The 24,936-nt window shown below is 49.7% G+C and overlaps 1 protein-coding gene across 1 annotated transcript; it reads right to left on the bottom strand.

The window, feature by feature from the left end:
* Window positions 1-969: 969 nt before the first annotated feature.
* On the bottom strand, window positions 970-24,057 carry FAM83D (family with sequence similarity 83 member D). The gene is given in 6 exon segments (XM_027624199.2): window positions 970-3,289; window positions 3,291-4,043; window positions 6,358-6,463; window positions 6,466-6,481; window positions 12,015-12,182; window positions 23,497-24,057. Coding segments are annotated over 6 exon segments (1,752 nt in total). The 5' UTR covers window positions 23,974-24,057; the 3' UTR covers window positions 970-3,057.
* Window positions 24,058-24,936: the final 879 nt, after the last annotated feature.

Raw genomic sequence — 24,936 nt, 5'->3', positions numbered from 1 at the left:
GTCCATGCTCACAGAGTACGTCCAAATATAAACTCATTTATAGCTTTAAACAGCTGTCCTGGTGGGTTCAGTGTCTGGGCACACCTCAGAGTATCTGTCGTAGGGTTTATCATCAGGATGTTTCTGTCTGAACACCTCACAGTATCATCTTTATTTCTTTTTAAGTTTATTTAAATCTCTACACCCAATGTGAGGCTCAAAATCACGACCCAAGACCACAAGTCACAGGTCCTTCTGACAGAGCCAGCAGGAGCCCCACAGTATCATCTTTATAAGATCCTTGTGAGAAATTCTTACCTGATCTTAGCATCAGGAATTCTTCCAGGGTGCCTGGGTGGCTCGGTCGTTAAGCATGTGCCTTCGACTCGGGTCATGATCCCGGGGTCCTGGGATCGAGCCCTGCGTCGGGATCCCTGCTCAGTGGGAAGCCTGCTTCTCCCTCTCCCACTCCCCCTGCTTGTGCTCCCTCTCTCGCTGTGTCTCTATCAAATAAATAAATAAAATCTTTTTTTTAAAAAAAGAAAGAATTCTTCCTGAACCCGGATTTAATGCGAATGGTGGATCTGGCCAGGTTTCTCTTTCTGCCTCGCCTACTGAGAAGCTTAAAGATAAACGTGCGGTCTACCAAAGAAGCATGCTGGTTATTGTGGTATGCACAGGTAGTGGCTTCATTCCACTCCACCCCTGGGCTTCTTCATGTAACTTTTCCTTTACGTGATCTTGAACCTTAGGTTTTCTTGTAAGTCACCTCAAGTTCCCTTAGTAAAAGATAAACATTCCCCAATCCAACTGCCTATGGGGGTGGGGTGACCAGCTCTTCAGCTGACTCCTTAAGTGTTTCAAAAGAATGTCGACCCTGCAGTCTGATTGCGTTGACCTTGCAACTGTATGGATCTCTAATTCAAACGAATCAGCAGGGAGAAAACAAGACAACTGAATTTCAACACTATTTGATGATACTGGGAAATTTTTATTAAAGTTGTTTAGGTAGGATCATGGTATTGTGGTTGTTTTTAAAAGTGAGTTGTTTTTTGTTTTGATCTTTTACAGATACATACTGAAATATTTACAGCCAGGTTTGCAATGGCTAAGTCTGACATTAGACATATAAGGAAATAATAATTCTCTCCCAGGAAGGGGCAACCAACATTTTTGGACCAAATAGTCTGCCCTACTCATCCTCCCCTCCCCTGGGAAAAGGGCCAATAATGGACATTGTAAACAAGGACCCAGCTCACCCTGATGCAGGTGGTCCTCAGACCTCATCTTGACCAGCTATGCCCTGGAATGATATTCTTTCCAAACTTGAATGCCAGAAAAGCTTTGCTCACTCTAAGAGACCTAGCCATTTCCTTGGGATCCCATATTTCTTTTGTTCTAATTTCTAACCATTGGCAATACCTTCAGGGAATGACGTTAGTGAGGTTAAGTTTTTAGTTTCAACTCATCAGTGTATTAACTGCCACTTCTCGAGGTACACCCTGTACTGCCCCCACCCTCCTGCAGAGAGTCGTACAACCAACTACTGGACTCCCACTCCAAAAAAAACCTGTGTTCCACGCCTACGTCACTGTTTACCAGCCTTGCGGCCTAAAATATGCCACTGCATCTGAGCTTCTGTTTCTTTGCTCGATTATGGGGAGTAACAGCTGTCCCAGCGCTACTTTGTTGCGAGGGTCAAAGACAGAACATAGGAAATGATCTAAATCTGCAAACGGTTTCAATCAACTATACGTTTGTGTGAGGCTTAGGCCCGAGCTGTTTACAACCGGACACGAGCCAGATGTCTGGCCGGCTTCACAGCCCAGACTAAGGCATGAGCCCAGCAAATAACCAGCCTGGGGACCATGAGGGAGACCCAGGGCACGCATGAAAACCCACAGGCATGCTCATGATCCAGTGCATGAGCATGTGCCTATGTGGCAGAAGATACCCTCCCCTGTGACAGATCTTTCTTGCTTTGGCCAAATCAGAAGGAGGAGGCCACCCTTTAATTCTCTTGCTTTGGTCTGTCCACACAAACGAGACTGGACAAAAACAGGAATCCACAGCATACCAATCCTGATTAGCAGGGTGTAGAAACCAGTTGCATGGCCTGCCACAGGACCTGGAATCTGGGATAATTGTCAGTGTCCTCTTCTGCCACTACTCCAGGATATGAGATTGCTAAATCATTGTCAGTACACCCATCTGATGAAATTAGGCCCATGGGGCCACCAGAGTTAATACCAGGGCTGAATCCACGAACGCACACAAAGGCCGCCTTTGGCAGCGCAGCAGAGAACCAAGTTCCTTGTCTAAATAGCTCAAGCTTTTCCTGCGAAGAAAAGACAAGCAGAGCACATGAAAAGACCTGCAGTTGCTGGCAAGTTCCCTCCTTCAAACTACACAGATAGTAACACCGACATTCCTATCACTAAGGAGGGCACAGCCCTGACACTTATTTTACGTCCTCTAACTTCTAAGTGGATATTTTCTCTTTTAACAGTTTGGATGATCTACCTCTTCCCCATCCCAACACTATTTAAAAAAAAAAAAAAAACCTGCAAAAAATAGCTATTACATGCATTTACTTGTGACACACTCCTAGAGAAAAGTGCCAGAGGGGAAAAATAATACCCATGCAATCACCACACAAAAGTTATTTATATTTATTTAATACTAAGAACATAGATATCCTAAAGAAGGGACAGACGATAAGAAAGTTTCTTCTTAAACAAGATTTTGATCATAAAAACTAGTGTCATTCAAATCTCTAAAACAGAAGAGCACACATATCTAGAAAAACACAAAATGTATTTTCTTTTACCTGAATTAACCTGAGAACCCCTAAACACGCTCTTTAAGAGATACCAATATTAAAGTCGTGCAAAGAAACTGTACCCATAGCGTTTCAACCATAAAACCAACACCTGGTTTATACATGACAAAAATAAGATAAAGGCATGTAAAAGAATGTGCAGTTTATAGAAGTCAGAGAAAATTGGGGTGACCAAAGATCGGGTGAACGAGCTGCAAAGCAGGGTGCTCGGGGGACGGGTGCTGAATGCTGAGTGGTCACTGGTAGGAGGGATACAGTGCAATATCTCTCACAGACAGCAGATTCACCGAGGCCCTGGTAACATTTCCAGGATGAAAACCAAGGTAGTTCTCAGTCAGGAACGTTCTCCTGGAGAGCATGGCCAGCATGTGGTTGAGCCGGGACCTGATGCCAGCAAAGTGAAACTGGCGCTCTTGATTCAAGTTCCTAAAGGAGTCTCGCAAGCACAGATCCAAGTGGGGGCACCCAGAACTTGGAATGTCCAGTGGGGACAAAGTCAGTGGCTCTGCTGGACGCCTGGGAACCCAGGGAGCTCGCCACGGAGCCCTGCGAGGACAGAGAGGAGGAAGATCTCAAACTGGAAGATCTTGACACAGACATCCTGGACACTGGTGACCCTTCTTTAGACTGGGTGCCCTGAGAAAAGAGAACGTTCTCATCCACATCAGTCTGGGTGGTGGCCGACGTGGACCGAACCACGGTTTGGGAGCTCGCCACCCTGGTGGTGACTGCGGTCTGGGTCCCGGCACACGCCGTCGCGGCGCTGGCCTGGGTCCCCGCATCACTCACGCTCACTGCTAGGGCCTCCTCTCCTGCCTCCGTCTGAGTGGCAGCATCGGTCAGCCTCCCGCCCTCTCGTTTGTCCCTGTGGCTGTTGAAGTCGTCCTTGTCACTGATGGTGGAGGACTCCGAGTCATGGCGCCTGGCCTCTGCCCCGCCCTCGGTGGGCGCCTCGAACCCCAGCTCAGCCTTCTTGGGGGTGCTTGAGAGCCGGGCCAGCCGCAGGCGCAGCAGGTTGCCCAACGTGAGCTCCTTAGACAGAGGCTTCGGGTTGACTAGATGGTCAAACTTGCCGCTGATCCGGAAGTTGGACAGCAGCTTGGAGCTGATGGGCTTCGACTCTGCGTACAGGATTCGGAACTCCAGATCAAAGTGTTCAACCACTTGGCCAGACAGGATGACCAAGTTACTGCTATTTAATTTGCCATCTGTCCACGTAAAACTTAAGGATTAAAAACAAACAAAGAGAAGCTGGTAAGGATGAGCAGTCTCCTTACTGTTTACTTACTGTCAAACTGAATAATAAAGCCAGGTACTCTCCTCCAGGAGTCACAGCTCTGGCGACAGCATACCTACCAGGCGGTGTAAATTCAACCAGCCTTACCCCGGGGTCTGACATACGTATGCATTAAGATTAGTAAAAAGGCCAGCTCTTTAACCAACACACTAAGACCCACACCTCCTCAGCCTCGAATTTCTAAAAACTAAAAAGGGCTTTAAAAATATTCAGGCCAGGGCTCTCATTTTAGAAGTGAGGGAAACGAGCTAGTGATGTCCCAGTGGGAAGCTGGTGGTAGACCCTAGCTAGACCCCAGTCCTTAAGATTGCTAGTGCTCTGCTCCTCTAATACTGTCATTTTCAAGGGAGACAGTACTGTCATTCTAAGGATGATGCTGCTGCTCCGAGCACATTCCGAGCTCCTTAGTGGCCATGTGCCCCTGCCTGTCCAGCATCCCTTCTCCTTCCTCTAGTGATAGAACCCCACTCACCCCAGCCAAAAGGCATCCTTTATGCATCTTCTCCAATCACAAAAGAGGTGGACATATGACCCAGGCTGGCCACCAGAGTATCCCATTCCCTTGGGTCAGGGATCTACCCAGGGTGGGCACAATGGCCTAGCGAGGACCAAGGAATTTTTCAAGGACTGATGCCGTGCAAACAGAAAGAAAGTCCTCTCTCTTTGGGAGATAGCTACTAAAGACTATGTAAGTAAGCCTGGATCTTTGCCTTCAAAAGGATAAGCCTTACTGAGAATAAAGATCAGCTAGAGAAAAAGCAGAACCAGGGGACAATATTCTGATAAACATATGTCCTCCAGGTCAAGACAAGCTGAAAACCAACTGCACCTTTCTACACTTCCAAGTTATGGACTCAATAAATTCTATTTTGCATAAAGTCGTTTGAGCTAGCTTTCTGCACTCGCAGTCACCCACTGATAAATAAGTTTGTATCAAGAATAGGATATTTTAAAGGAGATCATAACACATAGTGTCAACTCTGTCTCTGGCAACCAAGAATCCTTGCTGATGCAAATCCTATAAGAACTGCCTTCAAAGCGGGAGAAGAAAGATTCTTTGAAAAACCCTCAATGAGGGTTGAAATGGAAAACCCTCAATCATGCAAACAAGACACCTACCCAACACCATGATTATGAAATGCCTTCAACAAATAGAAGCTACCATCTTCATCCTTATCCTCAATGGTAGTATATTTTTTTTTAGAGAGAGTAATGTAATTTTTATATTTTATATTTTAGAAGATCCAAAAACCATTTGAGACTAAGTTTGTATAATGTAGATAAAGCCTATTTTGGATGAAAATCCAGTTTCTTCCAGTTATTTATGAACATCTATGAAAGCAGGTCTCAAGGAAGAGCATGAATTTTGCTCTGAGCAATGACGGTACTGTCTGCAAGGACAGCATCGTGAGTTTGCTGATCTGACCACCTCAGCTTCCACAATCCTTTCCATGTCCGCCTTTACCCAGGGCTGACACATCGTCACCACCCAGAGATGCGTGTCTTCCAAAAGGAGCTTCTCTTTTCTAAACTCAAGACGTACCTCATGCATACCCCAGACAATCTAACACACAGACACACCACCATCAGATCTGCCCAAGTAAACATGGTATATCTTAACTTCTGGAGATCCATGTGAACCACTATTACCTCCACCCTCTTCAACATCCCGGCACCCTACCATAAGGTGCCCACTGCCAAGGTGAGGACTCCAAAGGTGGGCCAGAACAGGGACCAGGGCTTTCTAGACTAAAGCACTGGGCTACAAGGCTTGAAGGAAGGTGAAGGATTTAAGCGTAAGGTGACAGCTTCAGCTCTGCCCTCCACTGATGCTGAGGCCTGTGACTGCCCTTACCTGCCAAGTGAGCAGGGACGAGGGACAGGGGGAGGTCAAAGGCCCCAAGGAACAGGATCTGAGACTGCTCCTGTCACTGGTAACCCCTGTTCAGCCACGGCAGGCCTGGCCGAGGCTGGAATCGACTCATCCCCTGGGGGTCTCCAGGCAAGTTTCAACATCTACACTTTAGTTCTGTGGCCCATAGGGTGGGGGGGCCCACACCCGACCACCTCGTGAAGGAGGAAGCTCTGACTGATATACTCACACCCACAGACGCACACCAGTCGGAATCCCTTGGCCACAAAGACTCACATTGAGAGGAAAAAGCAGCTTTTACTTTTATATAGCATGCACCTTCTACAAAGGTTAGAGTAGCAAGCACGGGCAGGCCTAGAGACTTACCTATAGGAGCCTGTAGCCACTCGAATGCCATCAATCAGTGTGAATTTTTCATGAACCTGCCCAACTATCTTAGTTCCCGACCTTGCATAGTAAGTATTTCCAGTAATGTCCGAACGGTCATCAGCTGTCCGGCAGGGAATGGGAGAAAAGGAAACAACAGTCCAGTGAGCAAATGATAGAAGGGCTTGGTTTATAATTCCCCACAGACGCACTCATTGGCAAAGGAGTGGTCCCCAGGCCCCTTCAGGAACACCATACAGGGCACAGGAGCCAACAGTGTTCAGGACTCAAGGAATGCGACCTCACTGAGTCCATCTTCTTGTGAGCCCTTTGCTCACACTGACTTTTGAGACTCTTGGTCCATGTGTACATGTGCTTGAAAAGAAGACTCACTGTTGGGGATATGACACAACAGAATCCAAGAAGTGATTTTGAAACAAAACGTGGGGGATAAAATCATCAAAGAAAACACGCTAGTAATAAATATCATTTTAACAAAGGCTTAAAGAAGCTAACCTGCTATTTCTCCTACTTTTTTATTTAACAGCATCAGTAATGAATAATAATCCTCATCTACCCCACAACCATGAGTATGGAAATCAGGATAAGCCTTCTCTAACATGGGACTTCTGAGGCTGAAACACTCATATCACAAGGGGCTTAATCAGCAACGTCACATCTCTTATAAGAATGAATTTACCAAAAGGGCACCAACATACTGAGGCCCCATGGTGCATAATGTGGGCATAATTATCCTTATAAAACGACACATGGAAACATATATCCAATGGTACGTAAAGTACTAAGACCATCTGCATTCTTTGGGGCAAATCAGCACTGACTAAACTATATACCTTTAGAAATCTTAACATGATTCAGATGAAATGTTTAAGATATTTGTTCGACTCCCTCCTTCATTCCATAAACAAAGAAAGCCCCTACAATGTGCTGAGCCTTGAAACAACAGAGATATCAGGCATGCCCCTTATCTTTAAGGACTAGGAGAGAGGAAAGTAATGCAGGATGAAAAACCGCAACAAGATAGGACATCGTCCAGAGAAGTGAAAACCTACATCTACACAAAAACCTGTGCACAAAGATCCATGGCAACTCTCCTCATAATAGCACGAAACTGGAAACCATCCTCAAGCCCTTCAGTCGGTGACCAGTTAAACAAACCATGGGACAACCATAGCCCATGACATGACTCAGCAGTAGAAACAACAAACTACGGATACACACAACAATTTGGGCGGATCTCAAGGGCTTTGTGCAGGACGAAAAAAGCCAATCTCAACAGGTTACGTAGTGGGGCACCTGGGTGGCGCAGTCGGTTAAGTGGCCAACTCCTGGTTTCAACTCAGGTCATGATCTCAGTCGTGAGATCGAGCCCCACGTCCAGCTCCGCGCTGAGTGCAGACTCTCCTTCAGAGTCTCTCTCTCCCTCTCCTTCCGCCCCTCCCCCTCTTGCTTGCACACATATGCGTGCGTACTCTCCCTCTCTAAAATAAATAAATCTTAAAAAAATAAGTCACATACACTATGATTCCATTTCTAGAACATTCTCTAACTGACAAAACTATAGAGATGGGGAACAAATTTTTTTTTAAGATTTTATTTATTTGACACAGAGAGCAACAGCGAGAGAGGGAACACAAGCAGGGGGAGTGGGAGAGGGAGAAGCAGGCTTCCCGCCAAGCAGGGAGCCCGATGCGGGGCTCGATCCCAGGACCCTGGGATCGTGACCTGAGCCGAAGGCAGACGCTTAACGACTGAGCCACCCAAGCGACCCAGAGATGGGAAACAAATTACTAGTTGCCAGGGGTTAAAAATCGGGAGGAAGGCACAGATAGGGGAGCAGATGGGACCATAACGGTAGCAAGAGGGAGATCATTGTGACAGGACAGTCCTGTATTGTGATGGTGGGTGCAGATACACATGTGTCCACAGGTGATGAAATGGCGCAGAACTACAGACACATGTTGTACCAACTCCAATTTCCAGGCTTTGATTTTGTACTCTAAGTTACTCAAGGTGTAACCGCTGGGGGAAACTGGGTGAAGGACACGTGGAACCCTCTATCTACCTTTGTAACTTCTGTGAATCTGTCATTTTTTCAAAATACAAACAAAAGCCAAAACAAAACAGTATGGTATGACATAGCATCCCTTCTGTGGTCTTACCAAAACACATATCTGAATTTGGCCATGAGGCAATGTCAGACAAACCCAAACTCTACAGAAAACTGGCTAGTGTTCTCTAAAAGCATCAAGACCCTAAAAAACCAAGGAAGACAGAGGAACAGTTCCATAAGAGAGGATGCTAAGGAGACATGACAACCCAATGCAAGATATGGTCCTGAGCTGGATCCTGGACAAGAAATAGAGCATTTGTGGGGGCGCCTGGGTGGCTCAGTCGTTAAGCGTCTGCCTTCGGCTCAGGTCATGATCCCAGGGTCCTGGGATCGAGCTCCGCATCGGGTTCCCTGCTCAGCAGGGAGCCTGCTTCTCCCTCTCCCTCTGCCTGCCTCTCTGCCTACTTGTTTTCTCTGTCAATAAATAAATAAAATCTTTAAAAAAGAAAAAAAAGAAATAGGGCATTTGGGGAATGATCAGTGAAACTGATAAGGTCTATAAATTAGTTAACAGTATTGTATCAAATTTATTTCTCAATTTTGAAATTTGCACCGAGGTTTACAAGATGTTAACATTTAGACAGTTTGGGCAAAGAGTATTCAGGAATTCCCTATATTTGGGGGTACCTGGCTAGCTCAGGTGGTAGAGCCTGTGACTCTTGATCTCAGGGTTGTGAGTTTGAGCCCCCTGTTGGGCATGGTGCCTACTTAAAAAATAAAAAACAAATAAAAAAAAAAGGAATTCCTTATTTTTGTAACTCTTGTAAATTGAATTGTTTTAAAATAAAATTAAACAAACAAAAAAGCTTAGGAACTTCCAAAAAGTTGTACACATACATGGAACAGGCAGGGGCGGGGAGGGCAGGGGACAGTTGTGGGGGGGGGGGCTTCCTGGAGGAGATGCTAGTTCCTGATCCAACCTTTAAGGATCAACATATAACAAACAAGCATTTAAAAATATCACTATGGGTACATTTTGGTGTGGTTTTGTACATGTTTCCCTTTGGCACTTACCTGAATGTCATACAGGCCCCTGTGATTGTGGCCAAAGCACTTCTGAGTTGTCTACACACAAATACATGACCAAGTTCCTACAGACAGGACACCCACTCAGAACCAGCCACGGAGCCAGGGCGGAGGTCAGCCCCACTGGGTGAGGGACAAATTCACCAGCAGACGTGCCCGGGTGAGAAGCCACCGAAGATGGTGCTTCTCTAGGAAGAAGTTAAGACACGAGAAAATTGCTGAAGCCAAAGGTACAGACCTTTCGACTCTTCCCTGGGGCAGCATTCAACAGTGTGCAACCAAATCTGTAGGTAATGCTGGATTTCCTCGGAGTGCATGGGTTGCAGCCAACGTCCCGATCAGAGCTGCGGCCAGAGCCACTCTGTGAGATTCCTACTGCTGACACACAGCCTTAGTTTCAGACAGACAGCCTCAGAGTTCCACAGGGGCAACCTGCATTTCTTCACTGGGCTCTAGGTAAGAGCCAGCACAGGTTGCGTATCTAGCTAGATGAGAACGTGCTTTTCCGTGCCCAACGTGCATTTTCCTGGGGCCCCCCTGACTTCCCATTTCAGCTACTGTTGGGTCACGTGGCTGGACCATTTCATTCTGGCTCCAAGCTCCAATTCTACCTCCACCGTGAACATGAATATGCTTTGTAGCTGCAGCAACCAGTAACTACCTAATTAAACCCAATCCTCAGGTTCCTCATTAGGGAAAACCACCCCCAAGAACTCTGCGGGGGACAGTAAATGGTGAAATTTTGTAGACCAAGTTACTTGTTAATAACAAGATGGTAAGCTGATGTCCACTACACAAGTAGCCTACAGTACCAAAGCCCAAATTCCAGTTCGGTTTGTTTACTGCTTTCTTTCCAGTACCTAGAACAGTAAGTGGCTCAGAGAAAGTGCTCACACAGGTGATGAACCAAGGGGATGAATTAAGTCCCAAAGCTCACAGCTCACATTAAGATGCTTGATTTAAAAAGATGAATAACAAATATGATTTTTCTTGCCTCTTTCCACTACAGAGAATCGGCTAGCTGACTTACATAACCTTACATTTAAAAACTTAAGCTCAAATTTTTTTAAAGGTTTTATTTATTTGACAGAGAGACAGTGAGAGAGGGAACACAAGCAGGGGGAGTGGGAGAGGAGAGGAGAAGGCTTCCCGCTGAGCAGGGAGCCCGATGCAGGGCTCGATCCCAGAACCCTGGGATCATGACCTGAGCCGAAGGCAGACGATGCTTAACGACTGAGCCACCCAGGTGCCCCAAGCTCATTTTATTATTTTCATGCTCAGAGCAAAGGATATAAAAAGCCTAATTTTATAAGAATGAGAACCAAGAGGCGCCAAGAGCTGAGCTCCTGGTTAGGACAGAGCAGGACATGAGGGGCAAGCCAAGGTTTGAGTCCTGACTCCGTGGTTCCTTTTGTTTTTTTCCTAGTCACGGTGGTAACTTATTTATTTTTTATTTATTTAAATTCCATTAACATGGATAATAACTAGTATATTATTAGTTTCAGAGGTAGAGTTCAGAGATTCATCAGTTGCATATAACACCCAGTGCTCATTCCATCAGGTGCCCTCCGTAATGTCCATCACCCGGTTCCCCCATCCGCCTACCCACCCCCCCCTCCCCCCAGCAGTCCTCAGTTTGTTTCCTATGATTAAGAATCTCTTATGGTTTGTCTCCCTCTCTGGTTTCATCTTATCTTATTTTCCCTTCCCTTCCCCTATGTTCATTTGTTTTGTTTCTTAAATTCCACATGAGTGAAATTATATGATAGTTTTTTTCCTGATTGACTTATCTCACTCAGCATAATAGCCTCCAGTTCCATCCACGTCGTTGCAAATGGCAAGATTTCATTTTATGATGGCTGCTAATATTCCATTGTGTATATATACCACATGTTCTTTATCCATTCATCTGTCGATGGACATCTGGGCTTTTTCCATAGTTTGGCTATTGTGGACACTGCTGTTATGAACATTGGGGTGCACGTGCCCCTTCGGATCACTACACTTGTATCTTCGGGGTAAATACCTAGTAGTGCAATTGCTGGGTCACAGGGTATCTCTCTTTTTTTTTTTTTAAGATTTTTATTTATTGAGAGAGAGAGAGAATGGTAGAGAGAGAACATGAGAGGGAGGAAGGTCAGAGGGAGAAGCAGATTCCCTGCTGAGCAGGGAGCCCGATGCAGGACTCGATCCTGGGACTCCAGGATCATGACCTGAGCCAAAGGCAGCCGCTTAACCAACTGAGCCACCCAGGCGCCCAGGGTATCTCTATTTTTAACTTTTTGAAGCACCTTATACTGTTTTCCAGAGTGGCTGCACCAGCTTGCCTTCCCTGTGGTTTCTTTTCTGTAAGATTTCAGGCAAATGGCTTTGTTCATGGCCTCAGTTGCCTCTCCTGTCATGGGGATCCCCCGCCCACCACTGTACAGACCATGTGGGTCTCGGACGCTCAGTCATTATGCTGATTGTGGGGAGACTGGAAACGTGTAACACAGACCTTCTCCTGCTCAGGATGCACTTTCAGATCCATGCACATATCCAAAAACTGCGAGAGCAGAGCCTGGTCCAGAAGGATGTAGACGGCAACTCCCTGTTTCCGACTTATTTCCTGCAGGTCCCTGAAGATGTCGATGTCCGTGAAAACATCCATCACCACGGCGATCACCTACAGAGAGGCAGCCGAGGGAAGAGCAAGCGGTCAGCTCACGGGAACACCAGCTCACAGCTCACTATGCAGACTCTGGAGCCCACCTCAGAGCCGGGAAAGGCTCCCTGCCCTATAGCACCCCTCCCCTCCCCTCCCTTTCCCTTCTGCACTGTCCGTTTGCCCCCAGCCACGGACACTTCCATCCCCAAAGACACGCAGGCCACTGTACCCTACACATCTGGACTTGGCCCAGCTGAGCCTCCCGACCGCCTCCCAGCCACCACCCTCCGCACCACCCTGGACCAGTCCTTTCTTCTCCCCTGCAGCACGGCTCCATTCATGCCTGCTGTCCGATCTTGCACACTCAGCATCAGACTACAGTTCACAGCTGCCTCAGCCACGCAGCCCCAGGCAAATTACAGTCATTTCCAAGGTCTGGTCCTGAGTCTGCAAAATAGGTGTGTAGCCAGAACTAAATGACAAGGTACAAAGGATCCCGCGAGTATCTGTTCGTTGATTCCCTTCACCAGTCCAGAGTCGGAGCGTCTGGACACTTCAACACAGGGAGACATCTGCCAGAACCTAGCTTTCCTTGCTGGAGACAGGCCGCTCCAGGCACCAAGCCTCTTGTCACGCCCTCTGCAGTTTAAGAGCGGGGACTTCAGTGAGGGTGGGAGGGGGGGGTGTCAGAACGTGCAGGCTTAGCACAAGCTCCTGAAAACCGGGCCAGAGCGGGCCTCCCTGAGCTACCATTAGGAGCAGCCTGGGCTGGAAGTGGGTCTCCCTCCTCACTTCCACAGCAAGAACTTGTGTCTCTCCGTACCACATTAATTCCTTTTCTGAACGTTAAGGTAATTTATTTACGGGTCTCACGTCTTCTGTGGGAACGGAGGCCCTGGAGTGGGATGGATTTGGCTCTGTGGCCCCAGAGGACTCAAGACAGCACCTGACGGTCACAGGCCCTTAAGGAGGTGAGCGTTCAAGAAGCAACACAAAGAGGAGATTCTGTGGGCGCCTGGGTGGCTCAGTCAGTTAAGCGGCTACCTTCAGCTCAGGCCGTGATCCCAGGACCCTGAGATCAAGTCCCACATCGGGTTCCCTGCTCAGTGGGGGGTCTGCTTCTCACTCTCCCCTTCCCTCCTGCTTGTGCTTTCTCTCTCTCAAATAAATAAATAAATAAATAAATAAAAAAGAGGAGATTCTGTGGTCTTTCTCCAACATCCCAACCTCGTCTACCAGGATGAGGGACCATGAAACACCAGCTCCGAGGAAGTCGCTGCTATGAGTCTGGGAAGACCAATTTCTCTCTCTGGCTGCCTTTCCCAACGCCCAAGCCCCAGTGCTGATAAAGCCCCAGCTGCTGAGCTATTCTTGCGGAAGGGTTTAGCTAAAACCCCCTGGATACAATGATTTAAAAAATAAGTGTTTTTTTGTTTTTGTTTTTTTAAAGTCGGCTCCATGCCCACCATGGGGCTTGAACTCACAACCCTGAGATTGAGAGTTGCATTCTCTACTGATTGAGCCAGCCAGGCACCCCCAAAAATAAGTGTTCTCTCGGAATCGTGGCATCGTCAGACGTTTATCACCTCCCACATGGTTTTGTGTGTCCCACGTGGAGGTGTAGTCATCCCCACTAATCCAGGGCATCCAACAGAGTGGGCAAAAGGCAGAGAGGCCTGGGCACCGACCCCAGCTCTGCAGCTCACTAGCTGTGTGACCCGAGGCAGGTTCTTCATCTCTCTGAGCTTCAGTTTCCTCCTCTGGAAGAGATAAGCATAGCATCTAGTCAAAGGGCTCCTGCGAAGATTGCACAAGACACAGACGGGAGGGCTTAGCTCGGGCAGGAAACACGTGCTCCATCATGCAGCCAGCACCTCTTCAGAGTCCACTGTGGCCGAACCCTGGACTAAGCAGAAAGACAGCTAGAAGAATCTGACAGACACCGGACTTATCCTTTGCTGTGGTGGACGTGCTACAGGCACTCAAATGTTCACCAGAGGAGAGCAGAGGATTCCTGGAGGACAGGGCTTCTGAACTGAATCACAAACAAGGACCCAGTTTGGACAGGGGAGTCGTGAAGAGGAGGGCATTCGAACAGGAAGCCAGCTGGTGGCAGAGGAAGAGGCAGGAAATGATGGGGTAGGGGCCCATGTGGCCAGACCTGGCTGAGAGGCATACGGGTGAGCAGGTCGTGGAAGGCCTGCGTCAACCACAGAGTCATCACCATACAGGAAATGGAGGGGGAGGTTTAAGAAGAATAAGGGAGCATTCAGTGGGTTAAGCATCTGCTTTCGGCTCAGGTCATGATCCCAGTGTCCTGGGATTGGGCCCCGTGTTAAGGCTCCCAGATCAGCGAGGAGTCTGCTTCTCCCTCTCCCCCTCCCGCTGCTCATGCTCTCATGTGCTCTCTTTCTCAACGAATAAAAAAAAATCTTAAAGAAAAAAAAAAAAAGAAAGAAGAAGAAGAGTAAGGAGTTTCCAGGGATGCCTGCATGACTCAGTTGGTTAAGCACCAACACTTGATTTCGGTTCAGGTCATGATCTCAGTGTTGTGGGATCAAGCCCCATGTCAGGCTCCACGCCCAGCCTAAGATTCTCTTTCCCCTCTACCCCTCCCCCCATCTAAAGAAAGAAAAGAAAAGAAAAGAAAAGAAAAGAAAAGAAAGAAAGAAGAAAGAAAGAAAGAAAAAGAAAGAAAAGAAAAAGAAAGAAAGAAAAGAAAAGAAAGAAAAGAAAAGAAAGAAAAGAAAGAAAGAAAGAAAGAGAAAGAAAGAAAGAAAGAAAGAAAAGAAAAGAAAGAAAGAAGAAAAAAGAAAGAAAAGAGAAAAAGAAGAAAGAAAGAAAGAAAGAAAAGAAAGAAAGAAAGAAAAAGGAAGGAAGGAAGGAAGGAAGACAGAAAGACAGAAAGACAGACAGACAGAGACAGAAAGAAGAAAGAAAGAAAGAAAGAAAGAAAGAAAGAAAGAAAGAAAGAAAAGAAAGAAAGAAAGAAAGAAAGAAAAAAGAAAAAGAAAGAAAGAAAGAAGGAAAGAAAGAAGAAGGAAGGACAGAAGAGGAAGGAGTTTGAAGTGGCAAACCTAACAGGACAGAAGTGGCCACTAGAAGACAGATTGGTGTAGGCTGGAGATCTGGCCCCACCTCCCGCAACCCAGAAGGCACTCAGACATTTTTATTTTTCAGGATTCAGCAATGTTTAGGAGGACTAACAACTGAAGAAGAAAAATCAGTGGTAGAGGCTTCCACATTGGGTCAGGCAGGAAGCAATGAGGGTTGCAGAGAAGGGAATGAAAGGGGTCCATGCAAGAGCCAGGCAATGGACTATGCAGGCAGGGCTGGGGGGTGCGGTGGAGGTAGGCAGAGGCACACTCACCTCCACGCAAACAGGAAACAACCAACAAGCTTGAGAAAGAGGCTATGGAAGGCATTGGGAGGCCTGCACAGAGGATTTGAATGTACTTATATAGGATTGTGTGCAGAGCTCACGAGAGAAAGCTAAAGGAAGACAAATCGAGGGTCAGTCTCTGTCCTCAAGAAACCCAGGCCAATGAGGGACACGGGTGATGCCCAGTATGATGGGGCTGATGGATGTGCATCCAGGTTGCCCATGGAAGGGACCGAGGAACACTGCCAGGCTGGCCAGCTTAGAAAGGGCTGGAGGGTTGCTGGAGGCAGGGACCCAGGAGCAGGGCCCAGAGTATAAGGCACCTGCCAAACTGGACTTTGATTCACCACTTCACAAAACAATTGTAAAAACACCACCTTTGTCAGGTGGTAAGTAAGTATCTAATTTGCTCTTGGTTTGTTTGGTTTTAAAGCCCCAGCCTTTCCAATTCCAAATAATTGGATTTGAACGCTAGGTGTTTAGAGGGTGGATGGAGGTGTTTCTCCCCATAACTTCCGCTATACCCAACAGCCCTTCCTCTCTCACCAGAGCAGAAGGCCTGCAATGGAGGGAACGACCTGTGCGGGAAAGCGATCAGCCTGCCTGCCTTCAAAACCCCACCCCACGCTCCATACAATCGAGTCCCGCAGACTAAACTAGACCGGAGGCTTCTCAAATTTCCGAAGGGACACCCTCTTCACTGAGCTCAGCAATGACCTGGACTCCTTCACTGGCCAGCCGAGTGCCTGCTTTCCAAGGCCAGACCCACGTCCGAGGGGCTGGTGTTCCTGCTGTAGGCCGCTGGGCCCTGGAAGGACACCTGGACTTGGAACGGGTCATTGCCCCCACTCCGAGGCCTTGTGTGGGATGGACAAAGGAGAGACACATCTGGAATGCGGGCATCCCATGCCCATCAAGCCCCCACATAGTCACTGTGGGCACTGCCCTGCCCCAGCCTGTGTGGCAAAGGGCCTGCCCAATCTCTTAGGGCTAGAAAGCTCTGCAAAAGGTGATTTTTGAGAGTCTGTTCCAGGTCAACACCCATCTGCAACTCGGTGCAAATCAGTCATTACATGATACCCAGGAAGGAAACATCCAGCTGCAAAAAGCTGCCACCCAGTACCCGACAGTTCCTGCGCCTCTCCAGCCACATCCAGAGCGGCCACACTTGTGTCAAGTCCCACATCATCCTCGAAGGTGACAAGCCTCACCCAGTCACACCAACTACCCGTTGATGATTTAAACCAAGGGACCCAGTGATCCACAGCTACGCAGCAACAACCACTGTGCTCTTCTCGGTGTTCGGGACGAGCACAGACCATTTATGTTCATTTTCACATGATCTGGAAGCTTTTCCATCTGCTTTCTTGCACAAAAGCTCTGAAGAGAGATCTAGAAATGTCAAAACCCCAGTAATTATCTTTGATTTCTGGATGAGAAAAATAAAGCTTGGAGCGGTTAGGTAACTTTTTTTTTTTTTTTTTTAATTTTTTTATTGTTATGTTAATCACCATATATTACATCATTAGTTTTTGGTGCAGTGTTCCATGATTCATTGTTTGTTCATAACACCCAGTGCTCCATGCAGAACGTGCCCTCCTCAATACCCATCACCAGGCTAACCCATCCCCCCCCCCCCCCCTCTAGAACCCTCAGTTTGTTTTTCAGAGTCCATCATCTCTCATGGTTCGTCTCCCCCTCTGACATACTCCCCTTTTCTTCCTCTCCTGTTAGGAGCGGTTAGGTAACTTGCTCACAGTGACACACTTAAGCAAATGCGGGAGCTGGAATCTGAACCCAGGTCTGCGCGACTCCAGAGTCACCTATTAGAAGACTGTTAGATGAAATGTTATTCCAAACAAGTCTAAAGTTCAGTGTCCAAGGGACTGAAAGCTTGGAACACATCCTGAAAGGATCAGTAGAGTGTCTCACAAAGGACACGGGATGGAGCCCATCAGAGGATGATTGCTAAGACCACGAAACAGTTCACAGAACGAATGTTAAGAAAGCTTTCAACAGGGGCGCCTGGGTGGCTCAGTCGTCAAGCCTTCGGCTCAGGTCATGATCCTAGAGTCTAGGGATCGAGCCCCACGGCAGGCTTCTTGCTCGGCGGGAAGCCTGCTTGTCCCTCTCCCACTCCCCCTGCTTGTGTTCCCTCTCTCGCTGTGTACTCTCTCTGTCAAATAAATAAATAAAATTAAAAAGAAAAAAGAAAGAACGAACGAAAGCTTGCAACGCCCTTAGCACATCGGTACCTTCTCTCCACAGGTGGTACCGCCGACTAATCCAGAATGGACTAAGTAGTCAGGAAACCTCGGGAGCACAGACATTATGTGAACAGCCTGTAGGGCCAGACCTGAACATGGATGCTGGCTCCTCCACTTTCGAGCACCACGTACCCTCTGACAAGATACCGAAGTCCTGCTGCCTTGTACTGCCTGCAAAGACCACTGCCTATTCCATGGGGTCTGCAGCGGGGTCGGTCCAGAGAGAACACCAGACAGCTCCCGGCACACAGGAAGCCCTCCCATGGCAGCATGCGCGTCTGACCCCCAGTTCCACTGCCATGCCTGGGCAGGTGGTTCCACCTGAGCTCAGCATCCCCACATGAGGTCCCTTCTAGCTCTGCAGTCTGACTCAGACACTGTCCACGGGCAGGGCTGCACCCTGACCAGGCACCTGAGTGGCCTTAGGGGGCCACTCATTCCAGCTCTTCCCCTGCAAGAAGCAGGACACTCGTGTCACTCACCCCTTCCTACTGCACCCCGGTTTTCCTCCCTTGCCACCCACAGCCAGAAAGCAAGGACTCGTGCACAACGTGCCTGGAATTCTGCCAAAGGTCTGCTCGCGTTCAAAGATGCCTCAGCCTGCCCAGCGGTCAACAACAGCCCGTCTGCAGCAAGCTTCCCGCCCACCACGTGACCCTCAGACTCCCTTCCTTCAGTTCCCCAGTGCTCCTGCCGGGGAAGGCTTCTGAAGACCCTCCTGCTCACAAAGCAAAAGACGTCTTTTCTCCCCATTCGTTACAGGTTTTAAAAGAACGGAAATCACGGCCTTGAAATTTCTTTAAAAATGTTTAAATAACTTGGTATTATCTTCAGGGTTTAAAAACACGAAAAGCAAATGTCCACAATGGACCCTAAGTTTGCTTGTGCGTGTTGTTTTCCCTCAGTTTCATAATCTGCTATCGTACAGTTAACCATTTCAGTATCGGGACAGAGGGGGTGCCTGAGGGGTTCAGTCGGTTAAACGTCTTGCCTTCAGCTCAGGTCACGATGCCAGGGTCCTGGGATCGAGCCCCACGTCAGGCACCTTACTCAGTAGGGAGCCTGCTCCTCCCTCTCCCTCTGCCTGCCGCTCCCCCTGCTTGTGCTCTCTGTCAAATGAATAAATAAAATCTTTAAAAGAAAAATAAAGTGGTTCTTTATTATTGAGAACCAGTGGTTCTCAACCAGGGGCAATTTCCTTCCTCAGGGGACATTTGGCAATTTCTTTATTTTTCTTTTAAAATTTTATTTATTTATTTGACAGAGAGAAAGAGAGAGCGCGCACGTACAGGCAGGGGGGCGCGGCAGGCAGAGGGAGAGGGAGAAGCAGACTCCCTGCTGAGCAGGGATCCCAGGACCCTGAGATCACGACCTGGGCCAGAGGCAGGCACTTAACAGACTGAACCACCCAGGCACCCCTTGGCAATTTCTTTAAATTGTGGTAAAATATATGATAAATCTGCCATCCTCATTATTTTCAACGGCATTAATTACATTCACAACATTGTGCGATCATCACCACCATCTGCTTCCAAAACTTTGTCATCACCCCACACAGAAACTCTGTAACCTTTAAGCATAGCTCCCTATCTCCCCTTGGGAGACTTTCAAATGTCCTAACTATTGGCAGGGGGGTGGTGCTTCTGGCACCTAGTGGGTGGAGGCCAGGGATGCTGCTCAGGGTCCAAGGCACAGGACAGCCCTCCAGGACAAAGAATCATCCTGTCCAAAATATCAACACTAGTGATGTTGAGGAAGCCTGCTCTGGGCTGACCGGGGCACCCGGAACAGGAACTGATCACGCCACACAGATTCTATTGTAACTCAGAGGAGCATTAAGCAAGATCAGGAGGACCCTAGTTCTCATACATTTGCATGCACGCCAGGGCCTCCAGCAGATTTCTCAGCGGCCACTCCTCCTGGCAGGACTCTTCATCAACACAAGGACCGCTTCTACTAATGCTCAGATTATCAAAAAGAGGCCCAAGGGTGCATCACAGTTCAAGTGCCTCTTCGGAACATAGGCAGCTGGTGAGAACAATGCCTCTGAGTGTGGAACCTCCTGGTAGAATGAGCTTTGACCATGAACTCCCATTCAAAAACCAGAAATACCCCAAGGGCCACTGCAGAAAGCCCCCACCAATCGAGGGCATGCAGCACTTCCAGGGAAGGTCTCTACTCCTGCCTGACTCGTGGGGGCCAGGGCCCAGCCACACACTGATTCACGTGGCAACAGAGACCAAGAACAAAATGATTCATCAACAAATACGGGAGTGTAGGGAAAGGCTCAGGGGTAGGTGTGTCAGAGAAACAAATCCTGTTCCGCTCGAAATTATTCTAAAAATTTCTTGGGAAGCCAACCTCTTGGCTCTCCGGTCCAAAGCACTATTTCCTCTGGCTGTGGTGAAGCCCAGCCGAGCGCCAGGGCAGCAGTCCGCCTGCATTCAGAAGCCATGCTGCACATCCAGCGTGCATGTTCTAAATGCTGTGGCCTACTCGTGTGGCAGGATGCCCACACTTTGAAAGGCGCACAGAAACCGAGCCGACGGAGGGCCCGGCAGATGCATAGCCCCAGTCACACCCCCTCTGGGAAAAGAACTCGCTGAGCGGAAAGGCAGGTAGAATCGCCCGAACTGTTTCGTCATCGGCGGTCCTGCCTCTCTCCTTCCCACCAACTGTGCCAGACACCCTGCATGCAGGAGTCCTAGGTGAGGAAGAAACTATCCGAAAACCAGCTGTCGGGGCTGTGCAGCTAGGATTAGACACCGCCATTTACCAAGTGACCCTGGTTTCTTGTGCCTGTATCCTGACCACTCCAGCCTTCTCCCCAAAAAGTGCAGGAAGTATTAGTACTGTCCTAGTCACTTTCCAGGTTAGAGGATGGGCAACACAGAAATAAAAAGTCCAAATCTGCAGAAACTGTTAAGAAACCTTCAGCCTGTTGAAACCTGCCAAGGTGCCAATCCTCCTGCATGGCAGGAAATGCACGTGGAGCAGTGGTTATGAGCGCAGGCTCTGGGGCTAGGCAGGCGGGCTTGAGCCCAGCTGTGATCTTGGGCAAGTTAAGTGCCTGGTCTCCTCTTAATGTGGCCCCCTCCTAGCAGCGGGAGGGTTAAATGGGAGAATCCGGGTAAAGGGTTAGCACAGAAATTGACCCATTGGAAGTGCTCAGTCCTACCAGCAGGTGTTTTCACCATCAGGACATGGGTGCATAATGGCTTTTCAGGCACCTTCTCTGTGCCTCAGCTCCGTCGCCTGTGGAGCGGGGATGACTGTACCTACCTCGGGACTATTCGGAACATTGCTTAGCAGAGAGCATGATTGTGCTCTTTTAAATAAAGGGGATGGTCTCTGAGGCCTCGAGGCTAACATGTCTCAAATCCAACTCCTCTCCTGGTCCCGATTCTCAGCCGTGCTCTCCCTCCTGTAATCTAATTTGGTAGCCTCACTGCCCACGCAAGCTAAAAAAAACCTCTATCCTCCCTAACTCTGCCTCTCCCGACTTCTTCACCTTGCCTATTCTCCTACCCCCTCACTCAACACCCTCCCAGGCCACTGAATGGCCAAAGCCTGTCATTAAAACTGATCCCCTGCCCAATGCCCCCCCACACACACACTGCCTTAGCACCCACCCTCTTCTCATCAGTAGCCCCTGTGGCCTCCTCCCTACAAGCACCCCACATACCAGCCTCAGCCCTCTCGAACCCATCCTCTCTCATGCTCCCACCAGAATTGCTGCTCAGGAACACCAATGTGATCATGCTCCTCCCTCGCAACCTTCAGTGGCTCCCCATTGCTCTTTAGTGGGCAAAGCCTGGCTCCAGTCTCCTCTTCTACCACTAACCCTGACATACTCTCGGCTCCAGCTGTGAGGAACTTGGTTGCCTCTAAACATGCTGGGTCCTTTCACCCTTCTGGGCCAGTCTCTACCCTCTGGCCTGGCAAGCCCCAGGCATCCTTCTGGACCCAGCTCCAAGGTCACCGCCTTGCCTGGCATTTTCTTTCTTCCACCCTTCCCCTGCTGTCTGTAGCAACCTCTCCACCCATTCCACCAGCAGACTGTCAACTGTCGAGTGCAAGCAAGCATCATGTCCTTCTCCTGTGGCCCTGGGCCCTGGCACAGCATCCCATACACAGTAGGTGCTGAATGAGCAAGCAATTTGGCATCTGGCAGAGATACTGAAAATATTAATCAGATGTAAAGGTAATGTACCACCTTTCTCCTTTAAAATTGCCCAGGTTCCAAATACAGAATCTCAAAAATATGAGTGTGTAGCTGAACGAGGGCACAGAACAGGGCAGGAGGTTCTACCTTGGAATGCCAGTATTACAGAATGCTCCCAGGGCAAAGGGGAGTCTGAACAACAGCCTCGATCCCCTTCCAAGGCCAGCATGTGAGTCGATAGACAGTCTTCCCTCTGGCCTTAGCTCCAGTGCCCCCTCACTACCAGTGAAAAGTGGAGCTGGGCAAGAGGTTAAGGCAATTCCTTCCTCTCTTTCATGGAGAACTATTCATTACTCTTTTAAGTTCCAAGGGCCCAAATTTTCCTCCTGGAGGTGAGCTCTGGAAATGCATCCCACCATCGTGCCTTTCTCGGTCTTTGTAGTCTTCTCAAGTGTCTGCTCTATCAAAAGGACCTTCGGCATACCGATAGCACAGCAGCATACCCACCACACCTACTCCCCCAAAGGCAAGGCACTAGCCCACACTACCTTCGACCCAGTGATACCATCAGGAAAAGAACAGCCAGCATCAAGAACACTGGTGACAGTTGGGGCTTGTTCCTGGACTTGACAATTTCAGTCCGACTTGAGGCAGATTTCATAAGCCACAGTCAGACACACTCAGGTACTAGCCCTACTGGGCCTAACCATGGCCTGGGGCTTTACCTGCCATGTCCCTGGCACAGGTGACAGCCAGGAAGATGGGCCCTGCCAGTCAGCAAGCAAGGTGGCAGCTAACTATGTGTCTGCTGTGGCACCCACCCTGCCCCCACCTACCTTTCTCCCAGACCCCGAGGCACCCAGCACTCCGCTGAAGTCAAGACTTCCCACCCCACCCATACTAAGAGTCAAGACACCACCACCAAAACCCAGTGTGAAGAGAGATGACCCAAAGTCGGGGTATCTGCATTTTAGAAGGCTAACTGGCGCAGCCCCCCTCGTTCACAGAAAGAGCAATTTCTCCTCTGGTCTATGGCAGGAGGGAAAGGGGCAGCGTTCTCACTTTGCCACTCGAATGTATTTGCTTTCTACAACATAAGACACAGAGCTGTGACTAGCAATAACAGACTCCTAATGCTCCATAGTTGTCGCTGAATGCAATCTTTCCGGAATTTTCCCCTAGGGAATGCACTTCGCAGGAGATGGGATCCAGTGTTGGCTGATGGCCAAGAAAATTAGCAATCTGGGTTGGTTTTAACTGAAACGTGGAACTGGAAGTATTTCTGGTCCCCTCCCCCAGGGGATGTGAATCAGGAGTTGGACCTCGGACACAACTCTCATCCTTGGGGGCTGAGACCAATGTACCTGTGACCAGAAGGAAGGCAAGGAGAGTTGGGCGAGTCGGGGGGTGGGGGGGTGGGGTGGGGCCGGGACCTCCCGGCCCGCGCTCCCGGCCGGCCTGTTTCCCGTTCTTGAGAGGGCCTCCCGTCCGCCCCGGGGCCCGAGGCGGGCCGCTCACCTCCCGCGCGGAGCGGAGCTGCTGGCGCAGCGCGTCCTTGCAGCCGTAGGGGCCGCCGGCGCCCGCGCCGCGGGGCTGGAAGTGCGCCTCGACGCGCGTGGCGCCGCGATAGGCGCCCCGGTAGAAGGCGGGCCAGCCGAGCTCCAGCAGCGGCGGCTCCAGGTCCGACTGCTCGGGGAAGTAGGTGCCGGACGAGCAGTCGTGCGACGAGCCGAAGGAGTCCTCGGCCCCCGCCGCCGCACCCTCCTGGCGGGGCCGCTCGGCCGCCCGCAGGATGGCGCACACCTCGTCGGGGTTCAGAAAGCGGCCCAGGCGCTCGCGCCGCAGGAAAGCCTCGAAGGCGTCGGGGCCGCCGGCCACCAGCTCTTCCAGCGCCAGGCGCCGCGCCTCGCTGTACAGCTCGGCCGGGTTGGGCGGCCCGCACGGCGACAGGCAGGCGGCGGGCAGCTCGTCCAGACCCTCGGGGCGCAGAGCCATCGCAGCAGTCGGACGGGACGGACCGCATCAGACTCGGGCAAGGGCGGCCGTGCGGGCCGCTTTATAGGCACCTTTGAATCTAACCGGCCCGCGTCCCGGCCCTCCCATTGGCTGCCACCCCTAACGCCGGAGTCCGGGCGCAGCGCACGCCGCTGCGGCTCCGCTCCCTGACCTGCCATTGGCTGCCCGGCGGCCTGGGCCCCGCCCCGCGCCGGCTGCCGGCGGCTGCCGAGTCTGTTCTCCGGGGGTCGCTGCGTGGGATTTAAGCGTGGAGACTTCACGCCTTCTCTGATCAGTAGTTGACGCTGCGGGCCTGTGGAGAGCCGAACGGTGCAGGGTCAGCTAGAGAGGGGGTGCCGAGCCCTAGTGGCGGTGCTGCCCGGGGCGGCGACCCAGACCCCCGAGCCCGAACTGAAACCCGAGAGCCCGGCCCCCCCATCCTAGCGCGCCCCCTGCTGGCTGTCAGAGCTCGGGTGTGTGACCAGCCCTGTTGTCTTCATCCCCTGCATTTAAATCATTCGTAAATTCCTTCAAGAATACCCGCCCATCTTAAGCGTTACTCCTTTGATTACACCTTCAGGTAGCTTTCCCTTTTCTCACTCCATCAGGTTTTTGGCCTGGCAAAACCTCACTCTCCACCCACTTTCCACCTGCATCTGGGCAACCGTCGAGTGCTGGGGAAAAGAAAACGCAACCTGTGCCTTAAATTCACGATCTCAAGTGGGTCCTCAAGGTTGCCTGCTAGCCTACATTTCCCTCATTCATTCTACCTTTTCCTCTTTTTCTTACGCTTAGAGTTTGCTTCCTCTTTCACTGAGAAAATAGAAGCGGTCAGAGAGAACTTTGACACGCTCCCGCCACATCTACCTACCTGTCTACACCTCTGCCCACATACTGGGCCTTCTGTTACCACCAATGAACTACCTCTGCGCCTAACACCAATCCTTCCATTTGGGCGTTCGC

The sequence above is a fragment of the Zalophus californianus genome, chromosome 8 (assembly GCF_009762305.2).
Source record: "Zalophus californianus isolate mZalCal1 chromosome 8, mZalCal1.pri.v2, whole genome shotgun sequence".
NCBI lineage: Eukaryota > Metazoa > Chordata > Mammalia > Carnivora > Otariidae > Zalophus > Zalophus californianus.
The sequence above is the reverse complement of the archived record's forward strand: the minus strand, read 5'-3'. Positions and strand labels throughout refer to the sequence as shown.